The 12,991-nt window shown below is 35.5% G+C and overlaps 1 protein-coding gene across 10 annotated transcripts in view; it reads left to right on the forward strand.

Annotated features, from left to right (window-relative positions):
* The window catches only part of LYST (lysosomal trafficking regulator), a 217,038-nt gene that overhangs the window by 72,908 nt on the left and 131,139 nt on the right, over positions 1-12,991 (forward strand). For all 10 annotated transcript variants that reach the window (XM_074040199.1, XM_074040127.1, XM_074039942.1 and 7 more), the window contains 6 exons: positions 2,289-4,371; positions 6,362-7,391; positions 8,411-8,572; positions 10,013-10,169; positions 11,061-11,287; positions 11,792-11,858. In XM_074040199.1, the coding sequence (XP_073896300.1) occupies positions 2,289-4,371; positions 6,362-7,391; positions 8,411-8,572; positions 10,013-10,169; positions 11,061-11,287; positions 11,792-11,858 (3,726 nt within the window). The remainder of the gene's footprint in view (positions 1-2,288; positions 4,372-6,361; positions 7,392-8,410; positions 8,573-10,012; positions 10,170-11,060; positions 11,288-11,791; positions 11,859-12,991) is intronic.

Raw genomic sequence — 12,991 nt, forward strand, 5'->3', positions numbered from 1 at the left:
ACATTTTTCTTTCAATAATACAAAAACCATGGTGCTTCCTGAGGGAAGTACTTGAATGTACTGATGATTAGAAAATGTATGAAGAAGCAGAACACTTATCAGAAGGAGTGAATCTAGGTGTGTAGCATACATCAGAAAAATGGATAGTGAAAAGTTGGAAGTGAAAAATCTGAATAAAGCAATTAAAGTTTCTTTGCTTATTTTAAAGACTGCTTTCTATTACCAGTATTCTTTAAGTGACTTTTGCAGTATTTGTTTTAGCTTAGTTTTTCTAGTGTTGCCTCTAAAGGATAATTTTTATTTTATTTTATTTTTAGACAGAGTCTCACTCTGTCACCCAGGTTGGAGTGCAGTGGAGTGATCTCGGCTTACTGCAACCTCAGCCTCCCGAGTTCAAGCAATACTTGTGCCTCAGCCTCCTGAGTAGATGGGATTACAGGAGTGCACAACCATGCCAGACTAATTTTCGCCTTTTAGTACAGATGGGGTTTCACCATGTTGGCTGGGCTGGTCTCAAACTCCTGACCTCAAGTAGTCTGCCCACCACAGCCTCCCAAAGTGCTGGGATTACAGGCATGAGCCACTGTGCCCAGCCTAAAGGATAAATTTAATATAATATTTTGTTTCAAGCTTGGGTAGAATTATTATGCATAAGGTCAATAGATATTTTTAATTTATGATTTTGAAGAATTCATATGTCTATAAAGTACATGAAACTTTAAATGTTTCATTGGTGAGATTAATAGTTTTCCTCTTGACCCTTTCTTGTGACATGTGACTTGTGAGATGTTTGAAGATCTCTCAGGTTAAAAAAAAAATCTATTCTATTTTAATTCCTGTATTTTTAGTGAATTTCATGGAGGTTTTTTAAAGGAAGTATCTAAGGTCTTGTAATACTGTTATTCTGCTTATTTATTGATTCACTAACTCTCTGCTTTTATTTTTTTCTGAGTTTGCAGAATTCACACATTGTTAATCACTTAAGAAATCTGATTAATGCTCTTTGGGGGAAGTTGTCTTCATTGTCTGCATCTTTTACTTGGGTGGAATTTGTCAGACTCCTTTTAATTTCTCCTCTTCCCATCTGGTTTGCTTTCCCTGTCTTAGTAAAGCACAGATTTTTTATTTACGGATTTTAATTTACTCACTCTAAATTACAAATACTTTTTTATATAGCTCTTATTACATACTGCAAAGAGAAAGACTGATTTAATTATCTTTTTAGTTAAAAGGAGAATTCATTCATTTCCCCTAAGAAATAGTTACTGAGTGTTGACCATATGCCAGGCCCTATCTAGGCACTGGGGATGAAATAATGATGTCTATACCCGGTGCCTAGTTTCTCAAATGCTGAAACATTTAAGAAATAATTTGAATAAAGAATTCTTTAAACCTCAGTTTTGGAGAACATTTGGCATATAGTGTATGATTTTGAAATAATTTTAGGAAAATCTTAAAGTAGTTAAGTTCTATCAGGTCTATGAATACTATTTTTGAGAATATAATACATCCTTATATCTTAATTAGGGGACTATGGGAGGAGATTTGTAAACAGTATGAACAACAGCACTAAATACCAGATAATCTACAGCATCTCTTATGTTGAAGTTAGAATATAATATATAGTTTTAAATCAGATTTACTTTCTTAACTTTGTTCTCTTTTGTTTGTTGTTGCTGTTTTGAGATAGAGTCTCACTCTGTCACCTGGGCTGGAGAGCAGTGGCACGATCTCATCTCACTGCAACCTCCGCCTCTCAGGTTCAAGTGATTCTCCTGCCTCAGCCTCCCAAGTAGCTGGGATTACAGGCAGGTGCCACCACATCTGGCTAATTTTTATATTTTAGCTAGAGACAGGGTTTCACCACATTGGCCAGGCTCGTCTCAAACTCTTGACCTCAAGTGATCCACCTGCCTCAGCCTCCCAAAGTGCTGGGATTACAGGCATGAGCCACCTCACCCAGCCTCTCTTTTGATGTTTCAAAAATCAGTTTGTATCCTTTGAAGTAATGTCAGCTAGTGTTTAGAGTAAGGATAGGTGTGCCTCTGTTTTGCTGTTTTAAAAATCAATTTGTATCCTTTGAACTAATGTCAGCTAGTGTTTAGAGTAAGGACAAGTGTGAGAGGAAGTAACCCAGAGATATGACATAAATGAAGGAAATCAGCCCTGCTGCAAAATACATTGAGGATAAACTCCTTTAGTGGGTGATAAATAAGAGGGCTGTCACCTTAAAATTGAGTTTTAAAACATATTGAGGTATTCTAAGTCTTCTTTCTTCATTCTGTTAGATTTTAATCTACCGCTCTCAGCTGATATAATCCTGACCAAAGAAAAGAACTCAAGCTCACAAAGATCCACTCAGGAAAAATTACATTTAGAAGGAAGTGCCCTGTCTAGTCAGGTTTCTGCAAAAGTAAATGTTTTTCGAAAAAGCAGACGACAGCGTAAAATTACCCATCGCTATTCTATAAGAGATGCAAGAAAGACACAGCTGTCCACCTCAGATTCAGAAGCCAATTCAGATGAAAAAGGCATAACAATGAATAAGCATAGAAGGCCCCATCTGCTGCAGCATTTTGTAACATCGTTTCCTAAAGAAGACCACCCTAAAGCTAAACTTGACCACTTAACAACCAAAGAAGAACAGACTCCTCCAGATACTATGGCTTTGGAAAATTCCAGAGAGATTATTCCAAGACAGGAGTCAAACACTGACATTTTAAGTGAGCCAGCTGCCTTGTCTGTTATCAGTAACATGAACAATTCTCCGTTTGACTTATGTCATGTTTTGTTATCTTTATTAGAAAAAGTTTGTAAGTTTGACATTACCTTGAATCATAATTCTCCTTTAGCAGCCAGTGTAGTGCCCACACTAACTGAATTCCTAGCAGGCTTTGGGGACTGCTGTAGTCTGAGTGACAACTTGGAGAGTCGAGTAGTTTCTGCAGGTTGGACTGAAGAACCAGTGGCTTTGATTCAAAGGATGCTCTTTCGAACAGTGTTGCATCTTCTGTCAGTAGATGTTAGTACTGCAGAGATGATGCCAGAAAATCTTAGGAAAAATTTAACTGAATTGCTTAGAGCAGCTTTAAAAATTAGAACATGCCTAGAAAAGCAGCCTGACCCTTTTGCACCAAGACAAAAGAAAACACTGCAGGAGGTTCAGGAAGATTTTGTGTTTTCAAAGTATCGTCATAGAGCCCTTCTTTTACCTGAGCTTTTGGAAGGAGTTCTTCGGATTCTGATCTGTTGTCTTCAGAGTGCAGCTTCAAATCCCTTCTACTTCAGTCAAGCTGTGGATTTGGTTCAAGAATTCATTCAGCATCATGGATTTAATTTATTTGAAACAGCAGTTCTTCAAATGGAATGGCTGGTTTTAAGAGATGGAGTTCCTCCTGAGGCCTCAGAGCATTTGAAAGCCCTAATAAATAGTGTGATGAAAATAATGAGCACTGTCAAAAAGGTGAAATCAGAGCAACTTCATCATTCGATGTGTACAAGAAAAAGGCACAGACGATGTGAATATTCTCATTTTATGCATCATCACCGAGATCTCTCAGGTCTTCTGGTTTCAGCTTTTAAAAACCAGGTTTCCAAAAACCCATTTGAAGAGACTGCAGATGGAGATGTTTATTATCCTGAGCGGTGCTGTTGCATTGCGGTGTGTGCCCATCAGTGCTTGCGCTTACTACAGCAGGCTTCCTTGAGCAGCACTTGTGTCCAGATCCTCTCGGGTGTTCATAACATTGGAATATGCTGTTGTATGGATCCCAAATCTGTAATCATTCCTTTGCTCCATGCTTTTAAGTTGCCAGCACTGAAAAATTTTCAGCAGCATATATTGAATATCCTTAACAAACTTATTTTGGATCAGTTAGGAGGAGCAGAGATATCACCAAAAATTAAAAAAGCAGCTTGTAATATTTGCACTGTTGACTCTGACCAACTAGCCCAATTAGAAGAGACACTGCAGGGAAACTTACGTGATGCTGAACCCTCCTCAAGTTCATCCACTCCTTCTTACAGATTTCAAGGGATCCTGCCTAGCAGTGGATCTGAAGATTTGTTGTGGAAATGGGATGCTTTAAAGGCTTATCAGAACTTTGTTTTTGAAGAAGACAGATTACATAGTATACAGATTGCAAATCACATTTGCAGTTTAATCCAGAAAGGCAATATAGTTGTTCAGTGGAAGCTATATAATTACATATTTAATCCTGTGCTCCAAAGAGGAGTTGAATTAGCACATCATTGTCAACACCTAAGTATTACTTCAGCTCAGAGTCATGTATGTAGTCATTGTAACCAGTGCTTGCCTCAGGACGTGCTTCAGATTTATGTAAAAACTCTGCCTATCCTGCTTAAATCCAGGTTTGTATATGTTAGGGTGGCGGGGGCGGGTGGGGTGTGCATGTCTGGATCTTTTTCATTGGATGCTTTCAAGTGAGTGATGAAATGTATGCATTTAAACTTCTGACACTGATACCTCCAGGGCCTTGGCAGTAGTGTGATCATATTTACTGTTTATTCTTTCCTAGGATTTAATTTCAATTTGCCAACAAAAAATGTTCTCCTTCCACATCAGATTTGTTTTAACCATTTGTTTATATATGTATGTATTTTTACTGAGCTGTTTACAGAGAAGAGGATAGAGCCATTGATTTTAATTTCTCAACAAAAAGAAAAGTTTTAGATATACTTCTGAGAAAAACGTACATGAAACACAGATATCCAAGAGCAGGGCAAGTTTAATTACTTTATATTTCTTTGATACAATATTATTGGCCATTGAAAATGTTTACAAAGATCATATTGGAATATGAGAAAATGATTATACTATCTTATGGGTAAAATATAAACAATTAAAATAGTATTAGGCCGGGCAAGGTGGCTCAAACCTGTAATCCCAGCACTTTCGGAGGCCGAGACGGACGGATCACGAGGTCAGGAGATCGAGACCATCCTAGCTAACCCGGTGAAACCCCGTCTCTACTAAAAAATACAAAAAACTAGCTGGGCGAGGTGGCGGGCGCCTGTAGTCCCAGCTACTCGGGAGGCTGAGGCAAGAGAATGATGTAAACCCGGGAGGCGGAGCTTGCAGTGAGCTGAGATCTGGCCACTGCACTCCAGCCTGGGTGACAGAATAAGACTCCGTCTCAAAAAAAAAAAAAGTGTTCACTTATTTACAACTATGTAAAATATGTAGTATATGTAAAATACATAAAATGATTATTGAGGCAGTGGTATTAATGGGATTGTTAATTTTAAAATATTAAATTTACATTTGTAACCTCTGCAATATATACAGAAAAATTAGAAAATATAGATAAGCAAAAATAAGAAAATTAAAATTACTTTTAATCATATCAGTGAGTTTTCCAGACTTTGTGATTGCCAAATCTGGTGCATTTAAAAATAATTGTATAAATAAAGCTTGCTTCTGATAGGTAGACTGGCCTTTCAAATTAATGCATATACCATTTTAGAAACTTATACAAATATATCCTATCATTAATATCTTCATGTGTGGCATTTTTTGGTCCATCTTAGTACAACTACTTTAAAACTATTATTGACATTAAATCATTGCCTTACAGTCATTTAAAAATTTTTCTGACGTTTCAGCATCGTTTAAATAGAACTGACTGATTAGAAAGTTTTGTAACTCTTTGGCATATTTGTGGACAACCTGGATCTTTGTGATGGAAGGGCTGAGAATCACCTAGCTGGCTTATGTTAAAGTTATTAGTAGGATTCCAATGATCTAGACACAAGTCTCACCTGAGACAGAGCTGAAAACCTTTTTATGGTATTTGTACTATTGACTCTGTGCAACTAGCCCAGTTAGAAGGGAAATTCATGTGATGCCGAACCTTCTGAAGATTTTCAGCTCTGTAGTGTGATTCTTTCTCTTCATAAGGCATAGATTTAAAATAAACAAAAATTCCCAAATGAACCATCAGGCAGAAAAACTAATGAACAAACACATGCTTACCTGCCCTCAGAGTGTCTATCGCGAGTGTGGTGGTGGCTGTGATGTTCAGAATTTATACAGAATTTGCCATTTGGAGAAAAATATTATTCCCTGAATTGCTTCATTTAATGTGGGACAGGTAATCTTTTGTTTCTAGACACTGCTGGAGCCATATATACAAATGTTTGAAGAAGGATATCAGAGTAATTAGAAAGTAACTTGAGGTCCTGATTATATCTAAGAACTTTAGCCCGATAATTGATGGATAAAATTAGGTAGTGGTTAGTGTATCCCACATGCAATACCAATATATTAAATACTATATGTACTTATTTATAAATGATGTTTCTTTATTTAAAACTTTTTACATGCTTTTTTCTTTCGCAGGGTAATAAGAGATTTGTTTTTGAGTTGTAATGGAGTAAATCAAATAATCGAATTAAATTACTTAAATGGTATTCGAAGTCATTCTCTAAAAGCATTTGAAACTCTGATAATCAGCCTAGAGGAGCAACAGAAAGATGCCTCAGTTCCAGGTATTGATGGGATAGACAATGAACAGAAGGAGTTGTCCTCTGTACATGTAGGTACTTCTTTTCATCATCAGCAAGCTTATTCAGATTCTCCTCAGAGTCTCAGCAGATTTTATGCTGGCCTCAAAGAAGCTTATCCAAAGAGGCGGAAGACTGTTAACCAGGATGTTCATATCAACACAATAAACCTATTCCTCTGTGTGGCATTTTTATGCATAAGTAAAGAAGCAGAGTCTGATAGGGAGTTGGCCAATGACTCAGAAGATACTTCTGGCTATGACAGCACAGCCAGCGAGCCTTTAAGTCACATGCTGCCATGTTTATCTCTCGAGAGCCTTGCCTTGCCTTCTCCTGAACATATGCACCAAGCAGCAGACATTTGGTCTATGTGTCGTTGGATCTACATGTTGAGTTCAGTCTTCCAGAAACAGTTTTATAGGTTTGGTGGTTTCCAAGTATGCCATAAGTTAATATTTATGATAATACAGAAACTGTTCAGAAGTCACAAAGAGGAGCAAGGAAAAAAGGAGGGAGATACAACTGTAAATGAAAACCAGGATTTAAACAGAATTTCTCAACCTGAGATAACTATGAAGGAAGATTTATTATCTTTGACTATAAAAAGTGACCCCATACCATCAGAACTAGGTAGTCTAAAAAAGAGTGCTGACAGTTTAGGTAAATTAGAGTTACAGCATATTTCTTCCATGAATGTGGAACAAATTTCAGCTAGTGAAGCTGCTCCCGAGGAAGCAAAGATATTTACAAGTCAAGAAAGTGAGACCTCACTTCAGAGTATACGACTTTTGGAAGCCCTTCTGGCCATTTGTCTTCATGGTGCCAGAACTAGTCAACAGAAGATGGAATTGGAGTTACCTAGTCAGGTAATACTGTGTCCTTAGTTCAGCTGTTATGTAATATATATACATAAATAGATATATAATGTAATATATATTAGGTTTTATATATATTACGTTTTTTATATATATATACACACACATACACAGACATACACACACACATTTTTTAAGTGTCAGATGAATAATAATGGATATTGTGTTTCAAAGTTGAAAGATCTAAATCTTTGTGTGATTTAGATCTTTGGCTGCCCTGCCCAGATCTCCTTTACCAAACTGATCACCCATTCACCATCTGCACATCAGCACCCGTCTTCCAGGAATCGCCCTTGGCCGATGGGACATGCCTCACAGGGAGTTGCCCGGGAAGGATGCTCATAGCTAATGCTGATAGATGTGGCTCTAAGAAGTGGCGACAATCACTGTGGGGCACTTCAGGCTCCAGAGCTTCCCAGGAAATGAGGCTGGGACTAGACTTCTCCTAAAACCACATCTTTGTCCAGATTCTTCCCCTAATCTTTTCTGCTTTCCCTCACATTCTTACAAGTTTTCTCCTGAGATCATTTCTCGACTAAAAAGGAATCCAGGGACTGGGAATATGGCAGACCTCTTCTGTCCTCACTAACTTACCCCTAACTGTTCAGCCAGCCAACAGGCTCTTCCTACTTCAGTTCCAGCCTCCATATTGCCTTATCTCTAAAAAATCCTGATGCTTCCACACTGAATTTCCACAATTGAAATTCACACGCTTTAACACAGCACACAAAACTCTTCAGTCTTGCTTTGACTTCTTTGCTTAGCTTCATTTCTTGTCATTCTTTACCATGCTGCAATAAAAACCAAATAAGATGAACTAAGTATTTTATCAATAAAAATGTTATTAATTTTAACAGGATGTTTGTATAGAGCTAGATATTTATATAGTCATTTTACTTTCATATCAACTGCAAGTAAATGGATTAGCTTTATAGTTAGGTAAATATTTTTTCATCATTTAGTTTTTTAAATAGTTATTAATATGCTTAGTCTCTTTTATTTTACCTTAGAACTTGTCTGTGGAAAATATATTATTTGAAATGAGGGACCATCTTTCCCAGTCAAAGGTGATTGAAACACAACTAGCAAAGCCTTTATTTGATGCCCTGCTTCGAGTTGCCCTTGGGAATTATTCAGCAGATTTTGAACGTAGTGATGCTGTGACTGAGAAGGTATGAATAACGACATATAGTTGTGTTCTTTGGGTATGACCAGCAGAGGCGGAAGTTGGGATGAGACTAGGATGCTGATGAATGTCATTAGAGCATATGGACTAGGACTTGGTCAGATGAGTTCAGTGGATCTTATTACCACGTGATGGATATATGATGGGATGAACAGTATTTTGTCATTGCCCTGTCTTATACATAACAGGAGAGCAGTATGATATGCTTTTCCTTATCTAATCTGGAAATTTACTGAGAATTACTTCCAGTTAAGACAGAAATATATTACTTGATTTGGTATATTTTACATATACCTGATAGTTTATTAAATGCTAATTCAGGAATGGTGATGATTTACCTATCCTATCTGGTTCTTTGGTGGTACAGCTAATATTTCCAGAACTCTCTACTCACATTAATTTTAAATCGTTCAACATAAAAATGACTAGTATTTACATAGAAAATAACAATCACAATGTTTTAGTTGTTTAATGTTTTTTCCTAAAGCAACTATTTTAATTTTCTTTCCTAAAATTATATGGTGCATAATTAGCTCATTTCCCTCTCATTTTATGTTTATTTTACCTTTAGTTGCCTTCTGTCCTTTATTTTTTATGTAACTTCTCTTTTAATTCCTTGATCTAGCCATGTATATGATGTTTTATAAGGTTTTGAAATAACATTGTATGTTACTATTTGGCATAACTTAAAAACATGCTGAAATAGCTATTAATGTTCATCATATTACTGAATTAATTGATTAACTGTAAAATGTTAAAATATCTACTTTATTCTACCTTTTATTGTTGTTACAATGATGAAGTATTCTGAGCTTCTTTAGGTGAAAATGTTTTCTGAAATGAAGGTATTAGTGACATTTTTATAAGAAAAGGAAAATTTCTTACAAAGGAAGTTAATACTGGAACTCTTGATTTCTGAGATGCTTGTTATGTAGACAATTGCATTCTGAGATATTTTAATTAATCCCTTTGAAAAAAATGTCTTGTCTGCTCTAGTACCTAATTTATGAGGCATTTATAAAAATCCTTATGAAAAAATCTTTTTATTAACAAATGTGCACAAATAATATATATTAGTATTAAATTGTATGAAGTAAAATTTCACCACATTGTGGTTTTTAGTCATTTCCTATTGTATAACTAGAATGAAATTTCTTACATATATTTATTTATTAATAAATAATAAATAAATGACCTGTAACTTACTTTGTTAGAAACCCTCTTTTTTGAGGTATTAAGTTGTCTGAAAGCATCTGGGAAATTTTGCTGAGTGAATTTCATAATTTATAATAATTCATATTGCTAAGTTTTTTTCTTTAAGAAAATATTGAAACTGTCCTTAACATGACTTTTGAATAATAAGTATTCTATAACTAAAAACAAGCAAATATTACAACTTTTACCTTTGAATTACACTGATTTATAGAGTCGTCAATCTGCAGAAGAATTGTCATCCCAGCCTCGTGATTTTTCAGAAGAAGCTGAGGATTCTCAGTGTTGTAGTTTTAAGCTTTTAGTTGAAGAAGAAGGTTATGAAGCAGATAGTGAAAGCAATCCTGAAGATGGCAAAACCCAAGATGATGGTAAAATATCATTGAAGTGCTTGTGATTAGATCTGCAAGCCATATCATTGAATAGCAAAATGGTTCATAATAATACCACTTTAGAATTTTGTATTGCCTTACAGTTTAACAAATGTGTTGCATTATCATTTTATTGATCTTCCCAACAGTCTGGCATTCATATATGCAACAATGTGATATAGTTTGTTATCACAAACATCGTCTGAGTGCCTAAGAACATGGAGTGAAGGACAGCTTCCCCAATTTCATGTATATTCTAGTGTGAAAGACAATAAATACTAGAAATAGATAATAAAATAGAAATAGATAACCTGGGTGATGTTGTAATCGTAACTGGGTGGTGAAATTTATAAATTTCTTAACTATATCAACGTTTTATTAAGAGCACAGCAGTCTTAAAAGATCTTATAAGTCAATTTTTCCAAAATGCAATATTCAATAAGACAGGATTGTTTCTCAGTTATGAAGTTGGCAAAATTGATAATTCATCCAACCAATAGCCAAGCCTGCTATTTTCACAAAGATTTGGGTAGGCAAATTGAACTGCTCTGTGATTTAGGTATTTGGGGGGTCAGAAAGTTTGAATAGGTTTTTTTTTTTAAAGTTGTGTCCATGGGATATGTTAAATCTGTATCATATGTCTATAAAAATTCTTGTTTATTTGTAAAATTTGTGGTTCTACTGAAGATGAAAATTGCTTTTAAGGCAACTCATTAATCTTCAGAATACCCATATCATTGTCATAAGTTGTGTTGTAGGAAAAGATTGGAAAAGGTTTTGTAAGCATCCTCTGAATAGTACTTTTGCCACTAGATCTTCTAAATGATTAATAAAGTTTGAAATATTTAGTGTTTAGGGAATAAAAATAATCTTTTGTTTTTCTCTTTTCAGGGGTAGACTTAAAGTCTGAAACAGAAGGTTTCAGTGCATCAAGCAGTCCAAATGACTTACTCGAAAACCTCACTCAAGGGGAAATAATATATCCTGAGATTTGTATGCTAGAATTAAATTTGCTTTCTGCTAGTAAAGCCAAACTTGATGTGCTTGCCCATGTATTTGAGAGTTTTTTGAGAATTATTAGGCAGAAAGAAAAGAATATTTTTCTGCTCATGCAACAGGTAAAAGATTCATTTAGTTAAATGTGATCAATATTTATCAGACTCATCACCCAATAACATCTCCTTAATGTATAACCCAACTTTTCTGAAAATTATTCGAGATGATTACTTATCTTTGCTGGTACCTCAGGTGTGTTTTTACCTACAAGTGGTATTCCAAAATCTTCTAATTCCATATTTTTTTAAAAGTAGCATAAAAAGTTAATGTCCTTTGCTAGCCAGTAGTAAATTCTCATCTATTTCTGAGAATGGGTAATATTTTTTAAAATGCATTTAATTTGAATATATGCTCACTGTTTTGAAAAATCAGAAAATTTAAAAACAGTATAAAAAGAAAATGAAAATTAGTATAATCCTACACATAGTAGTCTTTTTAGTCATTTTAAAATACATATATACACATATAGTAGATACCCTATCATATAATTTATTATGACATTACAGTTGTTTCATGCTTCTGTGAGGTAAGTAATTTAATTTTGTATTTTTTTTTGTAATCTTCAGGGAACTGTGAAAAATCTTTTAGGAGGGTTCTTGAGTATTTTAACACAGGCCGATTCTGATTTTCAAGGTAAGTTGAAACTGTTTTAACAATAGCTCTGAAATTATTTTTTGTGAAAAGTTGATAATAATGGCTTCTGGCCGGATGTGGTGGCTCATGTCTGTGATCTTAGCACTTTGGGAGGCTGAGGTGGTAGGCGGATCACTTGAGCCTGGGAGTTCAAGACCAGCCTGGGCAATATAAAGAGACCCCATCTATAAAAATCAGCCAGGTTTGGTGGCGCATGCCTGTGGTCCTAGCTACTCGGGAGGCTGAGGTGGGAGGATCACTTAGGCCCAGGAGGCCAAGGCTGCAGTGAGCCGTGATCGTGCCACTGCACTCCAGTCTGGGTGACAGAGCAAGACCCTGTCTCAAAAAAAAAAAAGTCTTCTATTGGCATAGTGCTCTGTGATTTCAAAAAAGCGTCTTTATGTGCATTATCCCATTTGTTCCTCAGATCCACACAATGAAATAGACAGAGTGCAAGTATGTTTATAGAGAGGAAAATCTAGATTCCAAGGGGTTGACTTGTTCAGGGTCATATACATAGAAGTAGCATTGTGGGGACTGTAAACCCAGTCTAACGCTATGTTGTTGCCATATCTGATATTGATTACTCTGTACTTGGTACTTCCTCAGACATTTGAGGAAGTCATAATGAATGTATAATATGATTGCTAATCACAATAAATCTACATTTTAATTGGAGAACTTAAGGCTAGCCTACACGAGACGTTAATTTTGGTTTGTGTGATGTTTTCTCATGATTAAATTCAGGTTATACATTTTTGGCAGGAGTACTCAGAAGTGATACTGGGTCCTTCTGAGTGCATCAAATCAAAAGGATATATGATATATGGATCTTACTACTGGTGATGTTAACTTTGATCATGTGGTTAAGGAGGTGTTTGCTGTTTCTCTATTATAAAGTTACTATTATCCCTTTATAATTAATAAGTATCTTGTGGGAAGATAACTTGAGACTATGTAAATGTACTTTTTCTCATTCTTTTATCCACTAATTTTAGTATTATGAAAAAATATGAAAGTATGATGATTCTTGAGTGAGACAGTTAATTCTGTGGTATCTGCCAAATAGTGATTTTCTATTTCCATCATTCCTTCTGCATTTATTCACTGAGATTGTACTTTAAGGAAAAGCT

The sequence above is a fragment of the Macaca fascicularis genome, chromosome 1 (genome assembly GCF_037993035.2).
Source record: "Macaca fascicularis isolate 582-1 chromosome 1, T2T-MFA8v1.1".
Classification (NCBI taxonomy): Eukaryota; Metazoa; Chordata; class Mammalia; order Primates; family Cercopithecidae; genus Macaca; species Macaca fascicularis.